Source organism: Maylandia zebra, linkage group LG15 (genome assembly GCF_041146795.1).
Source record: "Maylandia zebra isolate NMK-2024a linkage group LG15, Mzebra_GT3a, whole genome shotgun sequence".
NCBI lineage: Eukaryota > Metazoa > Chordata > Actinopteri > Cichliformes > Cichlidae > Maylandia > Maylandia zebra.
This window is the reverse complement of record NC_135181.1, coordinates 11718529-11731121: the sequence shown is the minus strand read 5'-3', so window position 1 is coordinate 11731121 and position 12593 is coordinate 11718529. Positions and strand designations below refer to the sequence as shown.

The 12593-nt window shown below is 41.0% G+C and overlaps 1 protein-coding gene across 7 annotated transcripts in view; it reads left to right on the top strand.

Annotated features, from left to right (window-relative positions):
• utrn (utrophin) overlaps window positions 1-12205 on the top strand; it is a 193250-nt gene extending 181045 nt beyond the window's left edge. For 6 of the 7 annotated variants that reach the window (XM_014414047.4, XM_014414048.4, XM_014414046.4 and 3 more), the window contains 6 exons: window positions 136-297; window positions 1109-1346; window positions 5178-5253; window positions 5456-5539; window positions 8318-8343; window positions 10877-12205. In XM_014414047.4, the coding sequence (XP_014269533.3) occupies window positions 136-297; window positions 1109-1346; window positions 5178-5253; window positions 5456-5539; window positions 8318-8343; window positions 10877-10885 (595 nt within the window). In that variant the 3' untranslated portion in view covers window positions 10886-12205. The remainder of the gene's footprint in view (window positions 1-135; window positions 298-1108; window positions 1347-5177; window positions 5254-5455; window positions 5540-8317; window positions 8344-10876) is intronic. The other variant, XM_014414051.4, reaches the window with a different exon arrangement.
• The last annotated feature ends 388 nt before the right edge of the window (window positions 12206-12593 follow it).

The following is a 12593-nucleotide window of genomic DNA, read 5'->3' as shown; positions in this document are numbered from 1 at the left end:
AGTAGTTACCATAATTCTTTCAAATGGCAAAAGTAAATAGCTCGTCTCTAACTGAACAGAAGGTGAATTGAACTGAATAGCAGGGACAGGATGTGTGGGTCTCGTCACTCATCATAAGCTCTACACTTTCCACAGGGATGATGAGCATGCCCTGATCCTGCAGTACTGCCAAACACTGGGGGGGGAGGCCTCTCCTTGCAGCCAGCCTCAGAGTCCTGCCCAAATCTTACAGGCTGTGGAGAAGGAAGAGCGCGGCGAATTGGAAAAGATCATAGCGCGTCTGGAGGAGGAGCAGAGGTAGGAGACAAACATCAAAACTGGCTAATCTTATTAAAATTGATAATCACGTCTTTGCTGATAGTGATTACAAGCTATTGATTAATTTTATGAAAAGTGACATTCTCAAAATGCATAAAAATGGGGTTTATCTGTTTGCCTTTGTTACGCTAAGTGTTTATTGACAGCTTCTTCTTTCAAGTACACGTGTACGCTCGAGTCACACTACAGCACACAGACACTTACCGTACCACCAGTGCATCTCACCTGCCAGCTCCTTCCCCGTTTTGATTTGTAAATGGAGTTGGTATAGACACAGAGTGACTGTGCAATCTATTGTTGTCGAGATGCTTTTTCCAGCATCTCGACTGGAGTGATTTAACACTGATTACACACACACATACACAGGCAGAGGGGAGCGGGTGAGAGCTTTACAGCTGGTCTCATAAATGCCAACTTAAGTAAAGTACTGCAGCTTATAGTTCTGCACTGAGAGGGTGAAGAGGAAGTGAGGCGAGAGATTTGGTAGGGGGCGTTATGTTTGGTTATCCACTGTGGATAGGATTTCACACAGAATGAAGAGGTAAACACGAGTGTGGTGTTTTGTGTGGCGTCCCGCTGTGGAGGTTCAGAACTGGCTTTTTGAATGTTTTAAGAATATTAAAACATTATATATTTACACGGGAAACACCAGGCAGAAGAACATATTCCCGTTATTTGTCCAATTTCCCAGCTGTTCAGCTGCCACAGCTTCTGCGTCAATTTCACATTCATCCATGTGTATGGACACATTTCTTGTTTCTTCACTTATTTGTTCTCAATTTTTCTTCAGGACACTGCAGAGGGAGTATGAGCAACTTAAGGAGCAACATGGACAGCGAGGCACGCCTACAGGAAGCCCCTGGGAGACGGAGGGCCCCTCGGCCCACCCCGATGAGGCAGATCTTTTAGCTGAAGCCAGGCTGCTACGACAACACAAAGGCCGGCTGGAGACCCGCATGCACATCTTGGAGGAACACAACAAACAGCTGGAATCTCAGCTTCATCGCCTCCGACAGCTACTGCACCAGGTGACGTATCATGTACACATTTTATCCCCGACTTGGGGTTATGTTTTGTTCCCGTTACCGACTGTAGTTTTGGTGCTTTGCAGACAGAAAACATGCAGTTTCTCTGAAAATAATTTAAAACCTGAAGTAACATTGTTATTGTTAATACAGCAAGTTCATACAGCACATGATTACTGTCTTATGGCTAGTAGGACCAATTTGCAGCAGAGCAGAGGAATTATGGTTTTCTCCTTTGAGTACAGCACATACACAACTGCGATATAAAGTTTATTTTCCACATTAGCTTCCTTTCCGTTCAGTTCATTAGGCTTGTTGTTGAGGAGCAGCAGGGCAGTAATCACGGTTCACAGACTCACTCACGCACACCAGCTGGCAGGGCTGTTTCAGACGGCTCAGGAAAAAAATAATTTAAGCAGACGTAAAAGTAAAATGCTGATACAGAAAGCTTCCAGTAAATTAAAGGGATTCGTTCAAAGTCGAGCTCCATCATGAGCTTGCAGTTATTAATCCCGAAATCCACATGATAACCCACTTTTATCACAATTTTTAAAAAACTGCTCATCATCATTCAGATTAGATCCTAATCACATCATTTCCATTCCACCCAGCATCCATCTCCGATCTCCGTATTAATAACTTCCAGATTTGTTTATACCCGGCCTAATTGCTCACTGAGGTTGGATTGTTTGTGCCAAGTGAGAAATTCACAAGCCTCAAGCCAAACAAGCAGCAATCCTGATAAAGCAAACTGAGGGGAGGGGGGGGCAGGTATTGGCTCTCTGGAAGCTGAGAAGCTGTGAGCATGGGCAATAACTCATAACAACAGGCGGCAGCTGACGTGACTCAGCAGATATTTAATGGCAGATGATTAACATTTGGACAGAAACAGTTTTAGTATTGCACTCTCACAAAATTTAAATTTGTCCTTCAGCAGAAGTACAGTAGATAAAATAAAATATTAAATAGCTGTTAGGACACTGATTTCTACTTTCTCTTAGAATGCAGTTAATGATACAAGGTTGCCAGATACTGGTAGTGTTATTAGGACATACAGACACTATAACCCACATTTGCTCATTGATTCGATTTGTCAATTTTAACTCTACAAGCATCATTTTACCAACAGATTGTAGGAAATGTTTTTTTTTTTTTTTAATCTGTAGTATTTAAGTGAAAGGAGTGATATCTGGGTGGCCCGTTATAATTTGATCAAGGAAAAACTAGAAATAAGCACCATTTTTATGTAGCTTCCATGACCATGTTTTTAAAAGTAAAATCACAAAAACAAAATGCAGATCTGTTAGTGAACTTTTTGGGGCGCTCGTGCTTTTTAAAGCTGGTGAATATGAGCCGCGGTTTGCAGGATGAAAGCAATTTTTTTTGAGAGGAGCGCCAAGCCCATTTCAGGAATGCCATCACCATGGTAACTAACAGCTTATCTGATACAGGTGGATGCAGTTGACAGTTTATGACTTATGATGAATTTGAAATTCTGAATCTCTGATTGGTGGATTTCTTCTCACTTTCTTGACATCAAGTGTGGGAAACAAGATGTATATGTAGGTTTTTTTTTCCAGTCAGTCATCTAAAACAAGCTAACGTCATACTGCAGTTTGAAGGCAGTTTGAAGTATTTTGGCTGTCATTCACAATTTAAAGCTGCCCCTCTCATCGTCCGTCTCACACACAATGTTAGATAACAGTCCTACACCCTGACAGTGGCAGTGACCTGCACGGGTTTGTCAGATTTTCTAAATAAAAGTCCTTAGTTTCTAAATGGAAGACCAGTATGCTTCAAATTCAGTGTGTTTTCTTAATAAATAAAAGGTTAAATGTGTTATTATTAATCTGTCAATGAGAAGAAAAGCATCAGAATAGTTGCAGGAACTGAACAGGATTCTTTAAAAATTTCATTATGGCTTCAGTTATTTATCGGATGTTATGAAGGTGCTTTGATGCTGTGAAATTTTCAAAAATAAAAGCTCCCAATTTATATTTATAACCTGAAGAGAATGCTTAAAAAATTCATAATTAAAAAAAAGCATCAGTTATAGTTTGCCAGCATCCTTAAGGTGCCACATTTCCAAAATAAAAGCCTCAAATTTAGTGTTTTTCCCCCTAACTTTTAATGATACAAGTATCAAAAGCAATCTCCCTTCAGCTTCATTAGCTCACCAAATCACTTCAAATCTTTTAGCAACAAGCCACAGAGCAACCAGCAGCAGCAACACTTGCACTGCAGTGTTTTCAGTGTTTTTTCTTTAAGTGCCTGTATTATTGTAGGGTCTTTAACTTACAATTCAAAGCACCTTGTGGAGACTTTTTTTGTAATTTGCCACTGCATTAAATAAAACAGAATTGGGGGAAAAAAATAAAATTGAAGTTTAACTGAATATTTTATGACTTCCCATGGTGTCTAATTAATGATGGCAAACCGAAAGTCATTTTGCAATTCTCATCCCTATACTACACACAGAACTAAAGAAGTAAAGCGAATCAAGGACTGTGTCGCTCATGTTTATTTTGAATGCTAAAACGTTTGCTATAACTGTCAATTATAGCGATGAGGAAGTAAAATCTCAAAGTAGAAATGCTTGAAAAACCTGGGCTGAAAGGCGATTCTTAATTTGGTTTATACAGCAGACTGTCAGGTTGCAATGTGCTGTAGTGTTGTATACTGTCTAAGCTACTGCATTTCTACCTCCGCTGAGTTAGCCTTGTTTAGACTTTCCATCAATGCTGCCGCATGCTGCAGTGGATTTATTCTGACGCTGATTGCAACAGACAGAAAATCCAAACATAAACGGCGCACACAGCTACCTGCACACATGGAAACGTCCAAACACTTAAGTAAGAACTACAGTTCTCAGAGAGTCCCCGGAGACCTGACGATGTGTCAACACGTCTTTCCATCAAGTGCTGTGTTACTGCCAAGCTTCAGAGTAATAAACCCAGCCTTCCTGATGGCACGCATTAAATTCACACTCCCGAAGGGTGACCAAAACCCTGACCTGAGCTATTCTAAGACGAGCCTCGAGACACTTGGTTGTGCTCCAGAGACGTTTCCAACATGTTAGCCTTCGCTAGCGCTAGGGGCACGAGGAGATGAAGGAGGAGGGTATATGAGAGAGGGGAGGGAGCATTGATTTACTTTCTTGAACTTGAAAAGCCAAAGGGAATGGGAGATTGTGCCGTGAATGTCACTGGACATGAAGTGTTCACTTCTGAGCATCTGAGAAATTGGTTTTTCAACAGACTTTTGACATATTCTGTAGTGTGTGTGTGTGTGTGTAATATATTAATTTATTTGTGAATCTTTAGATCTTGAGAACACAGCACACTGGAGGGCAAATAATTATTTGTTATATCAAGATGAGGCTAGAGGTTACAGAGTGGCAAGAAGCAGAGAAAAATCCTAAATATGAGCGCTGTTGTTTAGATTTAAGTATGTACTATCATCTGTTTTAACCATTTTCTACTTCAGTTATATTTAAGAGCATGTGCACATATTTTTTACCTTTCCACTCACTGAAGACCATCAGGGTAAAGCATTTGAGCTAAAACAAAACAAAAAACTGGGCTAATTTTAATTGAGGGCTTGAAATGTGATTGATACTGTAGTGTGTTAAACTCAGTTTTGGCTTGTTTGGGGAAATTGTGCACATGACAAGAGCCTCGTTGTGCTGCCCTTTGGTTGTTTCTTGTCTCCGCCTGTTGCTGTGAAGCAGGGCTAATTTTGAAGTTGTCAAGCAGCCACCAAGTGGAATAATTGTGTTATAATGACTAAATGTTCTTTTGTTTTGTTTTGTTTTCATGTCTGTCTCTCCATCAGCCCGATGTGGACTCGAGGGTAAATGGATTGTCCTCCCCCATCGTGCAAGATCGAGGGCCACTTACTGAAAACTCAGGTGAGACACTCAAGCTGAAAAAGGCTTAATGTACTGTTGTTTATTTAAATAGGAAGATATCAGTCCATTGCTCACAACAGAGAAAAAATATTCGCTTTTCTGTAAATGTAAACTGTTCCTCGCTGTGGTGCAGTATTAAAGTGTGAGTGCGTGTGGTAACTGAAAATCAACCTCTCTGTGCTTTGCGTGCATGTGTGTTCAGATGAGCTGTTGGACTCCCATAACAGCAGCTCTGACCTGGCAGATGTAATGGAGCAGATTAACAACTCCTTCCCTGCATGCAGTCGTAAGTTTCCCAATCCTCCTCCTCGAATTTCCCACCGTGTCTTCCCAGCCTCCTGCAGCAGATTTTTTTTTTTGTCTCACCATAAGGTCGAAGGTCAGCAGAGGAAAAAGTACAGTTTGCTTAACCGGAAAAGCCCTTCACAGAAAAACTGATGTAGCATGTGCAAGATACAGTGCTGTGATCATTTCTTACTTTTTTACTTATTTGTCACACTGAAATCTTTCAGATCGTCAAAAAATGTTTAATATTAGACACAGATAACCTGAGTAATTGCAAAATACAGTTATTCAATGACTATTTCATTTATGAAGAGAAAGGAGCTACCTGCACCTACCTGGCCCTGTGTGAGAAAGTAATTAATCTCCTCCTCGTTAAACGATGAATTAACTGTGATTAACCACATTTTTTGGAATGCTGAGCTCAATTTCACTACCCACACTCAGGCATGATTACTGCCAGACTGGCTGAATCAAGAAATCATCTAAACAGAAGCTGTCTGAGGTAGGCTAAAAGATCTCAGAAAGCAGCGTGCCACGATCTAAAGAAGCAGCTGAGAAACAAAGTCATTGACATCTATCAGCCTGGAAAGGGTTAGAAAGCCATTTCTTAAGCTTCGGGACTCCTGTGAACCACGGTGAGAGCCATTAGTTGCACATGGAGAAAACTTGGAGCAGCAGTGAACCTTCTCAGGAGTAACCGGCCTACCAAAATTATCCCAAGAGCGCAGCGACGACTCATCCAGGAGGTCACAAAATAACTCAGAACAACATCATCTGCAGGCTTCACCTGCCTCAGTTAAGGTCAGAGTTCATGATTGAACAACAAAAAAGAGACTGGCAAAAATGGTATCAATGAGAGAGTTCCAAGGAGAAAAGAACACAAAGACTGGTCTCACATTTGCTAAAAAAAACCCCAACGCTTTTGGGAAAAAATATTCTGTGTACTGACGAGACAAACGTTACATCTGGCACAAAACTAACACAGCATTTTAGAAAAGAACATCATAGCCAAAGTCAAACATGGTGGTGGTAGTGTGATGGTCTCGGGCTGTTTTGCTGTAATTGGAGGAAGCATGAACTTTGCTTTCTACCAGAAAATCCTGAATCCTGACCATCAATCAGCTCATGTCCTGAACCTCAAGCACACTTTGGATGTAAACACTGGGTTATCTGGACTTAAATCTGATTGATATGCTTTGGCATGACCTTGAGCAGGCTGTTCATGCTGGAAAATCCTCCACTGTGGCTGAATTGAGACAATTCTGCAAAGAAGAGTGAGCCACAATTCCTCCACATTGATGTGGAAAGCTCATTTCTAGTTATCACAAACTGCTCGATTGCAGGTCTTGAAGCCAAGGGTGCCACATTAGTTTATTAGCAATCGCTTTTTCACTTAGGACCAGGTACTCTAGGTTTGGACAGCTTTGTCACTTACTTAAAAGAAATCGTCATTTAAAAACTGCAGTTTGTATTAACTCGGGTTATCTTTGTCTAATATTTAAATTTGTTTGATCTGAAATATGTGTTTGCGACTGAGATAAATTTGCCAAAACAGACTGTTGAATTGCTGGGACAGGAGAATATTTGGCAGTTTAGCTTCAATCACGTCTGGAACAACGAAGAGTTTTTAAAAATAGTTGCTATTTACAGTAATTGTCTGTCATCTTACTTATTAAATACCACCTTTTACATTTCAGCTACACAAATGGTTTTGTAACATTCCCCTCTTTTATCATACTATTTTACATATTATTGCATTGAATGTTTATAAGCAGTATTTAACTTGAACTCAAAGTAGATCCGTTAGGTTCATGGGATAACTGAAATTACACATGCATGGCATGAAAGTCAATGATTCCCAGTATGTTCACAGCACAACACTGACTTTAGACATCTCTGAGGTATTTTTTCTGCTAAAAAGGTGCACGCTTGAGCCTGTGGAGAAACGGTGGTACTTTTCTGATGTAATCATCATAATCTACAATATCAACCAAACTCATCATCCACCTTCCGATTTTTTTTTTACCACCTCTCAGTGCTCTTATCGATCCTCGTGTCTTCTTCCTCTTTCAGCCCCTCGCACACTCCTGCTGTGTATCCTTCCTTTTTATTTCCTCATCTCTCACGCTGCCACTCGGCTTTGTGCCTGTTTCCCGTGTCTTTGTGTGCACAGCAAAGTGTCAAGTATTGTAATCCTGAACTCAGATGGTCTCGTCCTGCACGGCGCTGAAATTTTCTGTTTTCGGATGGTTTGCTCAGTGCGGTCCAGGTTCCTCTGCACCCATTTGTGACTTTGTGCCTTCGATTCTGATGTCTGCTCAGATGCACAGAGTTTAAATACAGGCCTAATTGTTTCAGCCATCATCATTTAAATTTGGTATTTGATCAAATTGGGAAGAAAACGTTATAGCTCATTACTCCTAATAGCTGAATCTGAAACAATATTCACCTTTGGGAACGTTAATCAAATAGCAAAATAAATTAGAACGCTAAAATATCGAGCTCTGTGATTTTTAAATTGTATTCCATTATTGGAGAGTCGAAACTCCTGCGAGGGCTTTACTTATAAATCCATTGTAATCTGGCACACGTTCCAGCGTTATTAGAATTTGGTTACTGCATAGCTCGGAGGCACCGGGACTCAGCCGCTCAGTGTGCGCACAAGTACGTGGGAGGTACCCAGAGGCTGACAATTTTGTGTAGACTCATAAATGCTGAAATGAACTGGGGAGTTCAAGTGTTAAACTGCTCTAATTTTTCTTTGTTTTGCCTCCTGCAGCCTCAAGCCTCTCCTCGAGACCACAGGTAAGACGTTCTCCCATAAATTTAAAGACGCAACAGGGGATGTTAATTTGTCTTTTAGCAGTGGGTTGTTTTTTTGTTCTTACGCCGTATTGTTTGTATTGAGGGATTGGTATTTTGGTAATTGGCAAAGGTGAGAGAAGTTGGAATAGAGCACGTTTTAGAGGTAATTACAGCTGCTGCCACAAAAGCAGTCCCCTCCACGAAGCCTTCACCTGCCTCAACCCTCCACATTCTGTGAGAAAGCGGCTGCTAATGGATCCCAGGGGAGTGCCATTAACGGCTCCTCTCTTTCTCTCAGTCTGAGGCCAAGGTGCATTTTGGGACAGAGGTATTGTGAAAGCTGTTGCCGCTGACCTCTTCCCACTGTAATTATTTACCCCGCTCCGGTGTCCCTTGGTTCTGCTTCACACCTCTTTTCCCCTCAGGGTCTTTTTAAGCTGCTCAGCTTGTCTCCCTGCACAATAAGCAGTACTTTTACATGCCAGTTAAACTGCCTATTTTCTGAGAGTCAGACATTTCTACTTTTCTCTCTGTTGACCAGAACAATACAGCCCGTCCTTTCAAGCAGTTTGCAACTCAAAATTTACATCGCTGTTAAAAACTTTGTCCTCTTCCTGATTTCTTGGTTTGCTTGTTTTTTTGTTTATTTGATAAACATACATGTTTGAGATCGAAGATATTAGACAAAGATGCCCAGAGTAAATACAAAATGCAGTTTGTTATCCAAACCTACCTGGTAATTCCCCCCTATGTCTAATAACTGGTTGTGCCACCTTTGGCAGCAAGAACGACTGGCTATGAGTATTTCACATCCCTGTGCAGGAATTTTTGTCCAATTGTTTTAATTCAGCCACACTGGAGGGTTTTCATGCATGAATGACCTGATTAAGGTCGTGTCAAAAAGTCTCATTTGGTGCAGACGTTGACAAGGTCAATCCAAAACCTTCATTTTGTTTGTTTTTTTGTGTTTTTTGAGTCATTCAGAGCTGGACTTGCTGGTGTGTTTCGGATCATTGCCCTGCTGCAAATGCTCTTGAGCTTCAGGGCATGAACTAGTGACAGAGTAATTTCCTTTAGGATCTTCTGGTGAAAGGTAGAATTGTTGTCAGGATGTTGGTGCAATAATCATTTTATAAAAATGCCGTGTTAGATTTACTCCACATGTAATTCATGTAATTCAAACCTTCCAAAGAGTTCAGCTTTTGTCTCCTCAGTCCACAGAATATCTTCCCCAAAGTCTTGGGGATCATCTTAGACGAGCCTTTGTGTTGGATCCACGAATGTCATTTTTGCCCAGTCGTTTTCTTGTTTAATCACGAACTCTGACCTTAACTGAGTCAGGTGAAGCCTGCAGTTCTTCAGATGTTGTTCTGGGTTCTTTTGTGACCTCCTGAATGAGTCTTTGATGCTCTCTCGCTTTATTTGTGGTAGGCCGGTTTACCATGTTCTCACACTGGTTCATTGGAGGCCCAAAGCTTTAGAAATGGCTTTGTAATGCTTTCCAGACTGATAGATATTAATGACTGTTTCTCCGCCCTTTCTTTCGATCGTGGCATGATGTGTTGCTTCCTGAGATCAGACAGTAATCAGGCCTGAGTGTGGGTACTGAAACTGAACTCAGCTTTCCACAGTTAATTTATCATTTAGCAATAAGTTTTTCACACATAACCAGGCAGGTGTAGCTTCCCCCCCCCCCCTTAATAAATGAAATTATCACCTAAAAACTGAATTTTGTATTTACTCGGGTTATCTTAGTCTAATATTAGAATTTGATCGACCTGAAACATAATGTAAAAAAAACTAAGAAATCAGGAAGACTGCAAATACTTTTTTACAGCACTGTGAGTTTATGACTTGTATTCATTATCTACATATGCACTTTGACTACAAACACTATGTGAACCACAGGTCTCCTCATTCTTCTGTTCTCCTGCAGGTTCCATGTTAATGATGTGTTTATTTACCACCTGCTTTGGAGTACGTTCCTCTGTACAATAATGCAACCTCATCTGACTCATCTGCAGCAGTGTTACACAACACATGCATTACCACATCAATTGAATATTAAATCTAATGAGTTCATTTCCCAAACATCTTCCACTCCTGGCTTTTTATAGTCCTCGGCGGACAGCGCTCCATGCACTCTCCTTTAACTTCAGCGCAAAGCTTTAGTTTGAGTGCCTAATTTCATTTCTGCGGAGAGCTCTGATTTGTAAAATCTTCCCAGATTCATCCATGCCCACCTCCCACTTTCCCCCCTCTGCGCTCCTAATCGACTCTAACTGGCTTGAGGGACTGCAGTCCATTTGCCAGCTCTCAAACCCGATTACTTTGTTTGAACTTCTGACGTTTCCACACGGTGATGTCTTGATGAAGAGAAATGAGGCGGGTTCACCTGCAGCGCTCGGGACTAACCAAAGAGACTCATAAATCCGAGCTTTTCTGTGGCTGTATGTGAACTGGCGCTGTCGTGTTTCAAGATTCTTGCTTTTTGTCGTCTGATCCAAAGCGTTTTCTCTCTGTGTGTTTTCAGATGATGTGAGGACTGACTGGAGGATGGAGAGACCATTCCCACACAAACAAAATCCCCTGCCCCTAAATCCCAAAGATGCACAGGAGCAGACAACTTAACTACTTTTACCACCTTGTCTTGTACTATGCAAACTGTATATTTTATGAACTGTAGATTGTACCGAATTGAACATTTGTCAGTGATTTATTTAGGTATGCAGATGAGTATATGGACACGGGGCTTTGTATAGATTTTTTTGTTTTGTTTTTCAGAGGGTGGTTGGGATTTTGTTTGAATTCTGTTGACTTAACTGGGAATCAAACTGTTCCATTTTTATTTGTCATTCCACTGCTTTGTACCATCGAGCCCCGAATAGCCCCAGACTTTTGTTAAATGCTTGGGGAGCGCACACACTGCTCCCGGTGGCTGAAAGGATCATTTCCAAAATGTAAACTATCACCTCTCGGATCACCTGGTTTGTTTTCCTATCTATCTCGTAGCATGCTTGATGTCAAGTTCCCCTTTAAAAAGCATCGATATGCCGGCAGACTTTGTCTCAGCTGCGATTTTGTTAAAGTAAACTTTTACCCCTTCTGTGCCTACAAAGTTTGTCGTTCCACACGTGGAAGACGGAGGTGAGAGTCAATGTATTATTGTGGGATTGTGTAAAAATGGTTTTGGAAGTTACAGATTTAAATCTAAAGTTGTTTTGAATCTGGGTTTATGAGAGGCCCGCCGTTATCATGTAGAATAGGTTTGGTTTGTTTTTTTAAAAGAGATATATGTTCAGAAATCAGAGGAAAGCCATGATTGCCTTGCTACCTCAGACTCATAGACACAGTTTTGTTTTTGTGGTTCGTAAACTCGTCAAACAGTTGTGTGTTCATTTACAACCATGAGCAACCTGGTATAGATTTCTAAGCTTTAGCTCACTGTATTGGTGTACACTGCAATGAGGAGTTACCAAGTTTAAAAAAAGGAAAAAAAACAAGTTACTATTACTGTACCACGATGGGTCTGTGGCCTGCTGAAGCTAGCCTCCCGTTATGATGAGTAGTATTTTATCTGTTGCTGGGTTGTTTTGGGGGGGTTTTCCACTGGCCTTCTAGCACTGGTCCCTCACTGCGTCGTGTTGTTGTGCTATATGCTACCCTGTAAAACTTGTGAGATTGAACAACACTACTATAACCTCTGACTGTAAACTGATGGTGATGATGATTTTAATGATCATGATGAACCGTACCATGGCAGAACTGTGTCGCTTCTCCTGAGGTATGTAAAATAGATGGACCACACTACATGTAATATGGCTACGTTGTTTTATTCAAAATAAAATTTTTATAACAAGTACACGTCCCCCATGTGCTTTCGTTATTACCTCCACCACAGGAGGTTATGTTTTTGGCAACGTCTGCGTTTAAAGTTGAAAATGATGTCGTGTTGTCGAAGTTTGTGAATGCGTTAACCCGAGAACAAAGCGATGTAGGAGTTTTAAATTTACACCATAGGTATATCTACTAAAAAATCTTGGGCTAGTTGGAATCTACCTCAAAGTCGAGGTCAGAGGTCAAGCTTTCTGAAAGTCTTGTGAATGCGATAATTCGAGATGGAAGTCACCTATGATTTTGAAACTGAAACCATCGGTGTATCTACTGGAAGGCCAAGTGGCGCCACTGCCAGCTTGAAAAATTAGAAATGAATTCTGATAAAACTTTGTAGAGCTGTAAAGTCGGGTCGT